The 13,775-nt window shown below is 36.1% G+C and overlaps 2 protein-coding genes across 2 annotated transcripts; one reads left to right on the top strand and one right to left on the bottom strand.

The window, feature by feature from the left end:
• Positions 1-2,137: 2,137 nt before the first annotated feature.
• On the top strand, positions 2,138-9,331 carry LOC127436388 (uridylate-specific endoribonuclease C-like). Its single transcript, XM_051690492.1, has 7 exons — positions 2,138-2,273; positions 4,581-4,680; positions 4,867-4,978; positions 5,161-5,282; positions 6,860-6,972; positions 7,298-7,451; positions 7,934-9,331. The coding sequence occupies exons 1-7, from the start codon at positions 2,263-2,265 to the stop codon at positions 8,192-8,194; spliced, it is 873 nt and encodes a 290-aa protein (XP_051546452.1). The 5' UTR covers positions 2,138-2,262; the 3' UTR covers positions 8,195-9,331.
• On the bottom strand, positions 8,397-11,498 carry LOC127436389 (troponin T, cardiac muscle isoforms-like). The gene has a single exon (XM_051690493.1). The coding sequence runs from the start codon at positions 10,439-10,441 to the stop codon at positions 9,608-9,610; it is 834 nt and encodes a 277-aa protein (XP_051546453.1). The 5' UTR covers positions 10,442-11,498; the 3' UTR covers positions 8,397-9,607.
• Between the last annotated feature and the right edge of the window lie 2,277 nt (positions 11,499-13,775).

Raw genomic sequence — 13,775 nt, 5'->3', positions numbered from 1 at the left:
AAGCATGGATATAAAAAAATATCACTTTCTTTTTATAAATAAAATAGCAGACAGAAATTTCACAACAAATGCATTTCATGAGAAAACAAAGTTACTATGTTTTCAAAGAAATGTATCTTAAGAATTTGTCAGATTTTATACAGTGAAATGCATTGTAATATTGTTATTGCATAGTTAGTTACATGTCAATAAACTATATTTTTAAATAGTGCATTCTCGATTTAATAACCTGATCATCCAACTTTTTTATTTTTCATGAGGAACTGGACATCCATACCCTACCCTACTTTATTCCATTGCTCTATAAAAAAATTATTATTATTTTTTTTTTATCTTTAATCAAAACAAGACCTTTGGACAGCACCACCATCATAATGTGGTTTGGTGCATATGATAAATTACTATTCAAATGAATTGTTAACTTCATGGATATATTATCTAATATGCACCTCTCATGTGCGCAAATAAATATTCTTAAACGGACAAGAAAACTATTCGTTTGCGTGCCTTTTTATATAGATTTGGAACAATCAGCCTGTTATGCTACATTTTCAGAAAAAGAAACAAAACATGCATCCTTGCAGAAACAGTGCATGTTTGTGTATATATACTGTACATACACTGTAGATAATGTATGTGATATATGTTTGTACATACTGTACTATATGGGGCAAAAGTTTTAGGCGCTTTTGAAAAATGTTGCATAGTGAGGATGTCTTCAAAAATAATGCCATAAATAGTTTTCATTCATCAATTAATGTCATACAAAGTCCAGTTAACATAAAAAAAAAAGCTAAATAAATATTTGGTGACAACTTTTGCCTTCAAAACAGCAGCAATTCTTCTAGGTACACATGGACACAGTTTTTCTTGGTCATTGGCAGATAGGATGTTCCAAGCTTCTTGAAGAATTTGCCACAGTTCTTCTATTTAGGCTGTCTCAATAAAATTGTTCAGCCATGATGTCAATTTGTAGATGAACCCGGAAGTCTAATTCACCATGGGTTCCTTTGGGGTTTTATAATGGGGGTTTTTCATCTTATGAGTACAGTAAGATCTGTGGTAAACATTACTTCACGATACCTGGGCGTTTTGTTCTACAACATATATTACACACATAACCCAAACGTGAAATTTCAAGCCACCGTGGGATTAAAAAAATATATATATATATATGGTTAAAATTCACGTTTGATGTATGAAAGTGTGTAATATTTGTTGTAGAACAAAACGTCCACGTATCGTCAAGTAATGTTTACCACAGACCTTATTTTATTAATAAATTTAAAACTCCCATTATAAACTCTATAGGGGTCATACCATCTGTTGTAGGGCTCCTTGTTGTTTTTATGTTCAATTCTATTTGCAAATGGAAAGCTGAAATCTAAAATGTATATTTCCTACTGATACACTAAAAGCAGAATATATAATATAACCGTTAAGACATTTTTTTTGTGGAAAATATATTGCACCCTAAGACTTTTTCACAGTACTATATAGGCTATATTGCAATATCAATATCATATATTATAACAGTCTGACTACATGTCAAACGCTTCCTGGCTTTGTCATCACACGCCTGCGAACAACATGGTGTTCATGGTTTGAACTTATGCCAAAGTCTTTACAGCAAGTCAGTCCTCTGTTGGCCATCTTTGGAACACTCTCGGGAGGCTATTTCCGGTCATGCCAGTGCAGCTCCAACCTACTTGAATGGAGGAACACCGGAATCTCAAAAACGGTTGGTCAAGATTACGATCAAAGAACATATTTCAAATAAGAAATAACACTTGATAATATTGGAATCATAAATTGTTCTTCTTTACCTCATATTACGTTAAAACACGCAATTATCCAGGCTTGTATAGCTAATGCGCATGCGTGTTAGCGAGTTGATTTGAAAGGGCGATGTCTGTATCTAAAAGGTGATTGGCTCTTTTACTTGTAAGGCGGGACTTCATTTCTACATCTGTTGACAGTTGAGCGCTAGAGCTTCTTGGTTGGGCGTTCCAATTTCTCCCATTCATTTAAATAGAAGTGATCCGTCTCTGCTAAATATTCTCTGATTTATTCCCCGCCTATTATGGAAAATAACCAATCCTAGAGGAGAAGCTTTAACGCTCTACACTTTTATTGGTCTCATTTCTCTATCAATCACAGAGTTTGCTAACTAGCGTAAACGCATCCGTAAAAACCTGCTTTTCACTTCTAGAGTGACTGAACGTGTTTCTTTGAATCGACAGAGTGGATTAACCACCGGATATGGCCAGAGGGTATGAAAAATAATTGCAACAAGTTATTTCACACATCACACTTAAGATATGTTTTTTTTTTTTTTTTTATGATGCAGATGTTTCATAGTTTTGTCATGACTCAAGATCAGCTGGCACAAAACGTAACACTGGATAATTGCATGCATGATTATGACTAAGAATAGTCTTTATTATGGTTTTAAAATTATAATGACTATCCTTTCGACTAACTAAAATGTAAATGTGGTCAATTGTGCTTTTAGAAAAGTTGTTTTCTTTTTCCCTCTTTATCAACATCCGGTGCGTATTAGAAAGGCAGACTTTATGATAATTTTTAAATCGTTAAGTTAATAAACTGATATCGGGCACATGTATCTGCCTACTTAAATTCATAAATGTTAGATACTTCATATTTGTTTGCAAGGTGTTTGTAGTCTTTGTTGTAAGCTTTCATCTTTGTTTGAGGTGAAGGCGATGACGTCATATTTACAAACATCCTCTTTCCAAGAATCCCAATGTGTTTGTTTATTTTGTTAGGAAAATTCCATATACATAAAAAGAAGTGGGCTCAATGTAAACCAAATTTTGCACATTTTATAAATGACTTTAAATTATATGTAAATCTCTTGGAACAAACAAAAAACAAAAAAGCACTGAAAACATGTAATGCTCTGAAAGCATTGAAATTTATGTAATTTTCTTCCTTTATTTATTTTCTCTCTCTCTGGCAGCTAGTGTTAATTTGATTATGTGGATATGTAATACCTTTTGTTCTTGTGGCATTGAATCAATAAAGCATTAAAAAAAAAAAAAAAAAGAATCCCAATGTGAGGAACCGCTGCTGTAACTCACTATGTGTCTCTCAGCACTGGGAATGTGTCTGAATGTGTACTGTACCCAGTCATGTATATACTGTAGGCAGAAAGAGATGAAAATGAGCTTACTGTAATAGTAGTAATAGTCATAGTGGTAGTAAATGTAACTAATAGTATTTTGGTTGAAACATGTACAGAGATATTTGCAAAGTCAGCATGTTTGATTTTGGAAATATTGAAATTGAGGAACTTAAGGAGGAACAACAGGAAATAAAAGGGCGTCACACAACCAACCTTGGGTTTACAAAGCAAACGAGCACAGCATTGTTTTGTGTGGCTCTGTTTTCTTTGTGAACATGTTACTTGGTATATACTGTATAAAATAACACATTCAAACAAACAATATAATACAGCTGCTGTAATACAACCTGGACTATAGCTAAGTTCTAAACATTTAAAGGAGTAGTTCACCCAAAATAGAAAATTCTCTCATTATTTATTCACCCTCATGCCATCCCAGATGTGTATGACTTTCTTGCTTCTTGAACACAAATGAAGATTTTTAGGAGAATATGTCAGATCTGTAGGTCCATACAATGCAAGTGAATGGTGATCAGAACTCTGAAGCTCCAAAAAGCACAAAAAGGCAGCATACAAGTAATCCATAAGACTCCAGTGGTTAAAACTGAAGTACAGTAAGTTTTTCTGTGTTAAAATACTTTCTCCTATCCCATCTTAATATGCAGAGACAGCTATTAATAGGCCATTCATAGATTAATTTTCTCAAAAACTGTAAGCACCATCTATCTGTGGCATTTTGAAAATTGCTCTGTTTGTTTGAGCGACCCATTTAACCCGGGACTATTTATTTGTTTGACCAAATGGACGGGGGGCATATTCAGAAAACTGTTTTGTAAAGAAAGTTTATTTTTTGCAATTCCGTTTGGTTGCACTAGTGGCACAGAAATTACACACTTCAGTTTTAAATCCATGTCTTCAAAAGCGATATGATAGGTTTAGGTGCAAAGCAGATCGATATTTAAGTCCTTTTTTACTATAAATCTCCACTTTCAAGTTCACTTACATATTCTTCTTCTTTTGTTTTTTATTGATTCACATTCCAAGTGTATATTGCTAACTACTGGTTGGGGCTGGTCAAAGGTGGAGATTTATAGGAAAAAATTACTCAAATATTTATATTTTTCTCACCCACACCTATCATATTGCTTCTGAAGACATGAATTTAACCACTGGATTCAAATGGATTACTTTTATGCTGACTTTATGTGATTCTATGGAGTTTCAAAGTTCTGGTCACCATTCACTTGCATTGTATGGACCTACAGAGCTGAAATATTCTTCTAAAAATCATAATTTGTGTTCTGCAGAAGAAAGAAAGTCATACACATCTGGGATTGTATGAGGATGAGTAAATGATGAGAGAATTTTCATTTTTGGGTGAACTAACCCTTTAACTATTACTTTGTCTATTAAGCTACTTTTTCTATTGCAGTTCAGACATCAATAAGGAGCTCTCAGAGGTACTGAATGAGCTGTGGAGGTTAGATGTGAACCGCATGAAACCTGGAGTTGACTATAAAATCAACCTACAGGTAGGAGGTCAGAGGATAAGACAAATTTCTGCATAGATATTGTATTTATGTTTTTCGAAATATCTACATAATAAATAGTGATGTTTTGCATGTATATACTGTACATCTGATCAAGCTTTTTTGTGGCAGTGTTGTTTTATATGAATTGAAGGGACCATTATTTATTGTACATTTGTTTTCGTACAGGGGAAAGCTGGCTTTGTTGCTCAGGGCAGTAATAATGCCAGGGACAGTGCTAGAGCTCCTCTGTTCTCTTATGTCAACGAAGACAAGCTCAAAAGCATTGATACCTATGCCTGTAAGATGTTTTCTTTCATAACATATAAAATATTCATAAGCGCTCTTGTTTACAGTTTTGCAACAATCTAGTTATATTCACAGATCTTTCTGAAATTAATAATTAGACACATTGGATATTTGTAGACTCGTCCATTTTATTTTTGTGATTCAATAAAGTTTACATGTCTGTGTTGTCCTCAGACTTCCTAAATCTGCTGGACAATTATGAGATGGTTACAGGAGTGGCTGAGCAGGTGACAAAAGAGGAAATTCAGGAGAACCATCTTTTCCTGAATGCCATTCTGAAGACTGAGGTCATGAAGGTATCTTATCGAATTCCCCACTGGTCCTGTGTTTGTCATTTATGTTATATTAATTTGTGTCACATCTGGCGTACTGTAAGATGTATCAATGTCATGTTTGGACATGCTGAAATTCTGTAACATTATTGTTCAGTGATAGGGAATTGTTAGTTGTTACCTGGAAAATTGAGAGATATCATTCCTGATCAGTTTTGGGAAGTAGCACTACTGCCATCCCAGATGTGTATGACTTTCTTTGTTCTACAGAACACAAACGAAGATTTTTAGAAGAATGTCTCAGCTCCGTAGGTCCTCACAAAGCAAGTAAGTTGCGACCAGAACTTTGAAGCTCCAAAAAGCACATAAAGGCTGCATAAAAGTAATCCATAACACTCTAGTGGTTTAATCCATGACTTCTGAAGTGATCTAAATGGGTTTGGGTGGTAATAAACCAAATCATAACTCCTTTTTCACTATAAATCTTTCCATTTCAGTCTCGGCGCGATCATGATTTCAAGCTCGATTACACTTCTTAGTGCTTGATGCATGCCACGATGGGAGAAAAGTGTCTGCCGTTGTTCCTCGCAGGCTACTCAGCCTTACAGGCTCCATATGGTTAGGATTAAGGATGGGGGTTGGGTTAGGGCTGCCTGCCAGGAACAAACCCAGGCACCTTTGTACAATGGGCTTGACACTTGCGCAGAGTGCTAGATGATGCTAGGAAGTGTAATCGAGCTTGAAGTCATGATAACCAATGAGACTGCTGATGTCAAGATTTATAGTGAAAAAGGAGTTAGATTTTGGTCTGTTCTATCCAAAACTGATTGGATCGCTTCACAAGACATGGATTAAACCACAGAAGTTGTATAGGTTACTTTTATGCTGCATTTATGTGCTTTTCTGAGCTTCAAAGTTTTAGTCACCATTCACTTGCATTGTATGGACCTAGAATGTTGAAATATTGGTAGTGTAGCATGACTAAATGTGCATAGTAGTTGCATAGTAGTTGTTGTGCGCTCTTTGTTCAGTGCACACTATCTAGTTTACTTTTGTAGTGAATAATAACTAGTGGTGTGGTAATGCACTTATTGAATTGCACACTACCTTTTGTATTAATTTTGTAATGTTTACCACCTAGTATGTAAATTTGTAGTATACATAATCACCAGTGTACTTCTCCTAATGCCAACTAATTTTGCAGTGTGCACTACCTAGTGCACTAGTTTTACTAAAGATCTTACTCATTTTAACTGTGAATTTATGTTACATTTTGATTCATAATAACTTCCGAGCATTGGTTGAACCAGCTCAGACCGACATACTGCAATGTCAAATTTCATTTGCCATTCTTTATTATTCCAGTTGTAATGTGAAACACTTCCTTAGCAGAGTGCAAATGGCAATATTGAGATAAGATCTGGCATGCTTCAATAACAGATTTGCAAGAAGAGAATTGTATGACAGAGGTGGTGGATCAGGCAGGAGACAGTAACAACGAAGTGTTGTGACAGTGCAGACACCATTACAAACATTATCTTGTAAGTGGAGACAAATATTGCAGACTATCAATCCTATTCTGACAAGTTCTTTCTTTTCAGTGTGCACACAAGTATTTAGTACGCAAAGGTCGAGCCCAGTCGGACCCAGCTCTGTTTAAGAGGCAGCTCTATGACATCTGGTTCAAACTCTATCACAGAGACAGAAGTGGAGGGTAAGATATGAAGCTCTGTTGAACAGATTTGCATATACAGTAGAGTATCTCAGTCATCTCCTAAAAGTTGCTACTTCCTAGTATGGCACACTTTGGCCTAACAAAGATATATGCCTAGTAATGTGAAATAGTGTAAGTGTGTAACAGTTTTCATGAGACATATTGTGAGTTACTTTTTCGCATGGCCAGTAGAGGACACTCAATTGATTTGAAAGGTTTCTCCATCTTGGAAACTAAGAGTGTAACATAGAGTACGTTAACATTTAACAGCTCAACATCTATAGATACATAGAGGTTTATACTGTATATTGTCTCTCCTCTGCAGTGAAGATTCCTGTGGATTTGAGCATGTGTTTGTTGGCGAAACCAAGCATGGTACAGAGATCATGGGCCTCCATAACTGGGTCCAGTTTTACCACCAGGAGAAAAACAAACATGTGGACTACAAGGGATACAAGGCCAGAGATAATAAGGATACGGTATTTGAATGAAAATTATTTTATCCACAGATTTTGTTCGGGTGTCTGTCAACAGATTTATTGTGATAGAAATCACATCCTTATATAGTGTATAGTTTCCTTCAGCACTTATTTTTCTTTTTTAATGGGTCGATTGTGGCATTCAGTGGTCAGATATTTTTATATAATGACTGCTAAACTGCATAGTTGACCATTGTTTGAGGCAACTGATTTCCTTCATATTTGATAAGTAGACATGTAATAAGTAGGTTTATTAATATAATAATGCAAGGCTCCACATTTTGCGTTGGGGCCCTTTCAGGGTTTATTTTGCAGTAATGACCAGCAGGCTAAATTATCCCCTACATCTCAACTCTCAATTTTAAGAAACAGTTTTGTAACAATTTAAGTATGTACATAACCAGATATTGTAAATGTGAAGAAGATGTAGTATTGTGTGGATTACATACTAATATAGGATCTCTAACTTTTATTTGTCACAGCCAGATGAGGATGATCACGTGTTAAACCTGCAGTTCAGCTGTAATGGCCTGGTGAAGCCAGTGGGCAGCTGTTTCATTGGCGTCAGCCCAGAGTTCGAGGTGGCCCTCTTTACTATAGTCTTCTTTTTTTCAGCTGAACGTATGACCAGCGTTAAGGTGAAGGTGGATGAGTACATGCTAGAGATTGTGGTGTACAGATTTGGGCACTCCATCGGAACATCATACCCCAAAATGATCAGCAGCAACAACCGGGACCTCTAGATCTCACAGCAAGGTCACGTCTTATACGGTTAGAAGAAAATGGGTTATGTTTGACAAATTGGGTTCAATTATCCAAACTACCACTATTGCTAATGGTTGCTTATGAAGTTGAAAATCCTAAACCCTTGAAATCTTAGTTTTAAAATATATTTTTCATTTCAGTTATGTCATATCACAAATGATTCATTCCAAACTTGTGATAATATGCTGAGCATTGCATTTTCTATTCTATAATCTAGTCTGTACCTCTATCAAATGATTTACATGATTAGATGGTTATATGCAAAAAAACAAACTTGACATCTGACACTGCAGAGATGGCATATCTGTTTGCACTTAGGTCCTTTCTAAGCTAGTTTAAATATTGCTCATAAATGGTATTAAATGTGTAAAATGCATTAAATGCACTAAGGTTACAATTCATTTCAAATAATACAAACATTTCTTGTAGATTAATATTTTTATATAATATGCTGGCACAATTTAATTTACTAATTGATAAGCATGGTCATACACCAAAATTTAAATGCTGCAACGCTTCAGAAATCATGTACTCCACTCTTATAATACATAGTTAAATGTAGTTAATAATAACCAGAAATCAAAATCACTCTTCTGCTTATTTCGGCTTTCTTAAGACTTATAGAAGACAGCTAAGTTACACTTCTGTTACTTGGGGTTTTATATTACAAAATATAACTTAGCTTTTGTATGATGACAACCTCATAGTAAGAACATAGTTATTATGAGGAATGTACCAAAAAAAAGCCTCAATGGGGTTGTAATACTTGTGTTTTTGTATTGTGGCAAATACCTAATGTGCCTTTATGATTGTTAGAATAAAGACACATAATAATGTCTTAATAATGTCTTCATGTATTTTTTTTTTTATTGATATGTTGAATTCCAGAACATAATACACATTCTAAAATTATTTTCTTATTATTTTTTTACCAGAACATTTATGGATTATAAATGAGCAAAGATACATATTTTTCAAAATCACATCATTGCTTTAATTATCATATTTTATTTAAAATATATTTAATGTCTTGTGAGATATTTGTAGTACATGGGGTGAAAGAACAATTGTCCCCAAAAAATTACATTAATACATTAAAATATATAGCAAAACTATCTTATTGCAGTTCTGCTTGATGATATGAAATCTAATAAGTGGTCGAAGCTTGTAAAAGTTCATAGTATCATGAGATCAAGTCAAGTTGAAACGCATCAAAGCATTAACACAACAAAAGCCATTGCACGTTTGACGCAGAGCTAAATGAATAAACCGAGTGTATTGTTACGAAAGGTATTTGTAAACAAAAGAAAAAGAATGTCCTGGAAATTTCAACCAGAGTCTTGAAATTGTGATTCCAACAAACATTTTTCTGTTCTTTTAATCCAAGAAAATTATTTGCAAGACTTCCTGGAGCTCTTGGTTGCCTTGATTCCCCTTTGATGGTCACTAATACGGTTACGCAGGACAATGATGCCGTACTTCTGCCTCTTTAGCTTCTCTGTCAGCTTGAACTTCTCTGCGTAAAGTTGATTGAGCCACTTCCACAGATTGAGGGCTTTCTCTCCCAGCTTCTCCTGGTTGAGATGGTCAATGTTGAGGGGCTTGCGACGCTCAATAAGAGCTTTGGTCTTCTTCTCGCGTTCTGTCAGCCTCTTGCCTTTCTTCTGATCCACCTTCTGCATGTACCCACCATAGCCCTTGTTCGAGAGGATCTTCTTCTTTCTGGCATCCTCTTCAGCGCGCAGTTTGGCTGCCTCCTCCTCGCGCCGTGCCCTCTCCTCAGCCAGGTACGCCTGCCTCTCTCGGTCTCGCTTGGTTCTGATGCGTTGGTGTTCGGCACGATCGGCCCGACGGCGTTCAATGCGGTTCTTCAAAGCCATGAGCTCATCCTCCTCCTTCTGCCTGGTGCTGAAGTGCAGCTCAATGAGACTCTGCAGTTCATTGAAGTCCTTCTCCACTCTCTTACGGTGGAGATCATCAAAGTCCACCTTCTCTCCATCTGGCAGCTTTGGCGCTGAAATATTTGGAACAAACATCTTAGGCTTAGGCTTGGGTTCCTCCTCTACTTCCTGCTCATCTTCCTCCTCTTTCCTGTTCTCTTGTGTTTCCTCTTCCTGCTCTTCCTCCTCAGCTTCTCCTTCTTCTTCGGCCTCCTCCTCTTCCTCTTCGTTCATGTCCTCTTGTTCCTCCTCATAGTCCTCCACAAACTCCTCGGTATCACACATGGTGCTACTTCTGAGTTTTTGATTTTGTTTTTGTGAAGAGGGGGTCACTGATGAACAATTTCACTCTATGCCTAGCTGACTGTTCAACTGGTGGGAAAGGCAAGAGACTAATGCGTGCGAGCGCTTCCATGGAAGCCTCATGGCTTTATAGGGTCTGCCCTGACCATGTGACTTTTGCCAAATTAGTCTGTAGGCTCTGGAGTAAGGTTTTTGGACAGATGCATCAAGAATCTATTTCCTTGCAGGGTCTTGTCTTGTCCTACCAGGAGCCCTTTACCCAGACCCAGACCCTGACCTCTGACCTCTGACTCACCCAACCGAAAGCCTTTGTGGTGTGAGGTAGAGTGCCTATTTCAGACTCAAAACAGATGCGCATGCACACGTGTGCATTCGGTAAGGATCCTGCTTCACACCATGTTTGATTAGATTAACCATGGATTATTATTTAGGCAGTGATCACATTTTTTTCTTTTAGTTATAACATTCTATCCTTTGCTTTGTATAGAAATAGTATAGTGACATAAGCGCACAAATATTGCAATTTCAAAAAATGTCAGTGTCTTTGTTATTAGAATAGATATTTCACATGAACTGGATTGTAGTTGTTTGCAAAAAGAGGGATTAGTAGGCTGATGGATCTCTCATTTATTCCAAATCTGATTGAAATCCCATAATGATATCAGTACTATTACATAAATACTATTTTATTCTTTATTACCCTACCCCTGTGACAATGTAAATTGAATCTGATAATGGTAGACAGAGAGATCACAGACAAAGGCAGTCAAGTGTTCAGTGGCATCTGTACAAATGCTATTTCTATACTAAGAATTCTCTTTAACTTTTCAGCTGGCTCTACGGTACTTTGGGAAAAGAAATGGAGTCATGCTGGTTTTATTTGATGTATAATGTGAAGATCTGTGAATAGGTATTTAAATAAACTTTGAACACGAGCAAATTGGTTTATATAACAAATTAGGAACGAACTGTTCTTTAAAAAAAAAGTTATAATGAACAAATGATTTAAAAAAATACAAATACATTAATAATTTTTTTTTTTTTTTTTTTTTTTGCTGAGACCTTGCTGAACACGATGCCTTTTAACCCTTAAATGCATGGGTGTTTCGCCAAAATTGAATGCATGATCGGGTCTTTAGTGGCCTGGCACTTACATCTATCACAAATGGATATACAAAATGCCCAAATAGTGTCTAATTTTCAAAACATTAAGACAATTACAAAATAATAGAATAGAATATATTCTGATATATTTTTATGTTTTATTTATCATATAAGAGATGATGCAACAAATAAAGGACAGGATTCATTACTACCATGATGAAATTTCATGAGACGCAACTGGCTGTCAAACACTTATGTGTAGCTTATGTGTTATGTATAGATCAATACGTTGCACGTACTGTATGTATTTTTTCAGGCACTAATTAAGTCTAAATGCACAACATAATTTCAGTAGTGCACACAAATGACAATAGTCATATCATACTGTTCATGTGTTACACTTGCTATAGTTTACTGCCAAGTTGGTTCTTCTTCGTTAAATAGCAATGTCAAATGTAAATCAAGTCAGTCACTGAAACATCAGCGCCACCTTGAGGAAGAAATAGCATATATAAACTGTATGTGTACACACATGGAATACTGATAATTCACCATTGTCACACAGAAAAGCAACGCGCAGTGCTGTGAAAAAGTATTTGCCCCCATCCTGATTTCTTTTGTTTTGTGTATATCTCATACTCAATTGTTTCAAAAACTCAAACAAAATCTAACATAAAACAAAGACAATCTGAATAAACACAAAATACAGTTTTTAAATTATAATGTTATTTATTGAAGCCAAAAAAAAAATAGTTATCCAATACCAACTGGGCCTGTGTGAAAAAGTATTTGCCCCCTTAGTTACTAAATCCCCAAATCTATGAAACTGCATTCATAATGGGATTCAGCTGGACTAGACACGCCCAGGCCTGATTACTGCCAGCCCTGTTCAATCAAATCAACACCTAAATAGAACTTTTTCAGCAGTATGAGACTGGTTAAAAGGTCTCACCCAGGATAATTGAACAAAGAATAAAGAGGGATAATTGTCTTCCTTTTAGGAAAGTTAAAAGCATTTCTTTGATTTTAAGTGGTCTTTATGGGCCCACTGTAGCCTTGGACCGGGGTAGAGACTGGACGAATTCCAAATGGCATTTTTGTGCCTTTGAAAGGTACTGAAGGGAGTGGACTCCACTTGAAAGGACGCTCCAAACCAACGGCGTAGCCAGGAAATTACTTTTGGGTGGGCCGCAATAAAAATTGATGGGCCAAATTATTATTTTTTTTAACCACAATTTCTTTAACAACAGATGTGGCATATTCAAACAGTTGCAAATCAGACTGTATGCATTTTTTAACTATTTGATAAATATATATTTGAAGTCAAGAGTAATCTCTAATATTCTGGGTGGGCCTGGGTCTAATTGCCCATCTTTGGCTATGCCACTGCTCCAAACTAAAGCAAGATAATCGATCTTCACGAAGGGCCCTTCCACTGCCATGCTCCCTTCAGAGTACCCATTGTAAGGGATCCGTCCTTTGGACTGAGTAGGGCGTAGGGATGATCACTTTCGATTGGCCTTCGACCTGCCTGCGTGTAATTTGTGAGTGACAGGTGGAGGTCTTATTTAAAGCAAACTCCTGATTGGGCAGACACAGCAAGGGACAGCTGCATCTATCAATAGGAGCACAGGGTTTGAGTTGATTGACAAGGGTCCAAAATAACTCCCAGTAGCAATTTCTTAAATACGGTACATCGATATTTTAATAAGTTTTTTTGGGAAAAGGGAAAATGTATACTATAATCTTACTATTTGTATGCTACATTTATAATTTGTAATTATGACCACCAAGCCTCGATTTACACTTGCAGCTCTTACTGTCTGATTTATTGTAGTGAATCTGTAAGTAGTGCTTAATTGTGAAATATAGGCTTTATCCTAATATATTTTTTGTCTGTGTTGACACCTAGGCCTAATTCTTTAGGGTTTGCTCTTATTCCTCTCTGTGTTCCTTTGTATTCCTTCACTAAGTACAATTTCTTAATATCCTAGCATTAAGTTCTTCATTTGATTCAGGGTTTAGAGACTTGACTGGTGCGTTTCAATATAAGATTATTAATGAATTAGAGCACAGACTAATAATTATTTATGCGGCCGAACTTCAACATAAAATATTGAAATTATTTACTACAGTACATGCAATAGATATTACGATATATAAACAGAATTATTGCAGGATTAATAACTTTAACGGTCGGTGGGTTCATGTA

The sequence above is a fragment of the Myxocyprinus asiaticus genome, chromosome 47 (genome assembly GCF_019703515.2).
Source record: "Myxocyprinus asiaticus isolate MX2 ecotype Aquarium Trade chromosome 47, UBuf_Myxa_2, whole genome shotgun sequence".
In the NCBI taxonomy this organism is placed as follows: domain Eukaryota; kingdom Metazoa; phylum Chordata; class Actinopteri; order Cypriniformes; family Catostomidae; genus Myxocyprinus; species Myxocyprinus asiaticus.
Note: the sequence above shows the minus strand (reverse complement) of the source record. Positions and strands in the feature narration are given on the sequence as shown.

What these genes read in the sequence shown, in the direction of transcription:
- LOC127436389 (XM_051690493.1), bottom strand. Translation starts at nt 10,441, where the DNA reads ATGTGTGATACCGAGGAGTTTGTGGAGGACTATGAGGAGGAACAAGAG.
- LOC127436388 (XM_051690492.1), top strand. An exon ending in AAGCATTGATACCTATGCCT is followed by an intron (nt 4,979 to 5,160) that starts GTAAGATGTTTT and finishes TGTTGTCCTCAG; the next exon opens with ACTTCCTAAATCTGCTGGAC. An exon ending in CCAGAGATAATAAGGATACG is followed by an intron (nt 7,452 to 7,933) that starts GTATTTGAATGA and finishes TATTTGTCACAG; the next exon opens with CCAGATGAGGATGATCACGT.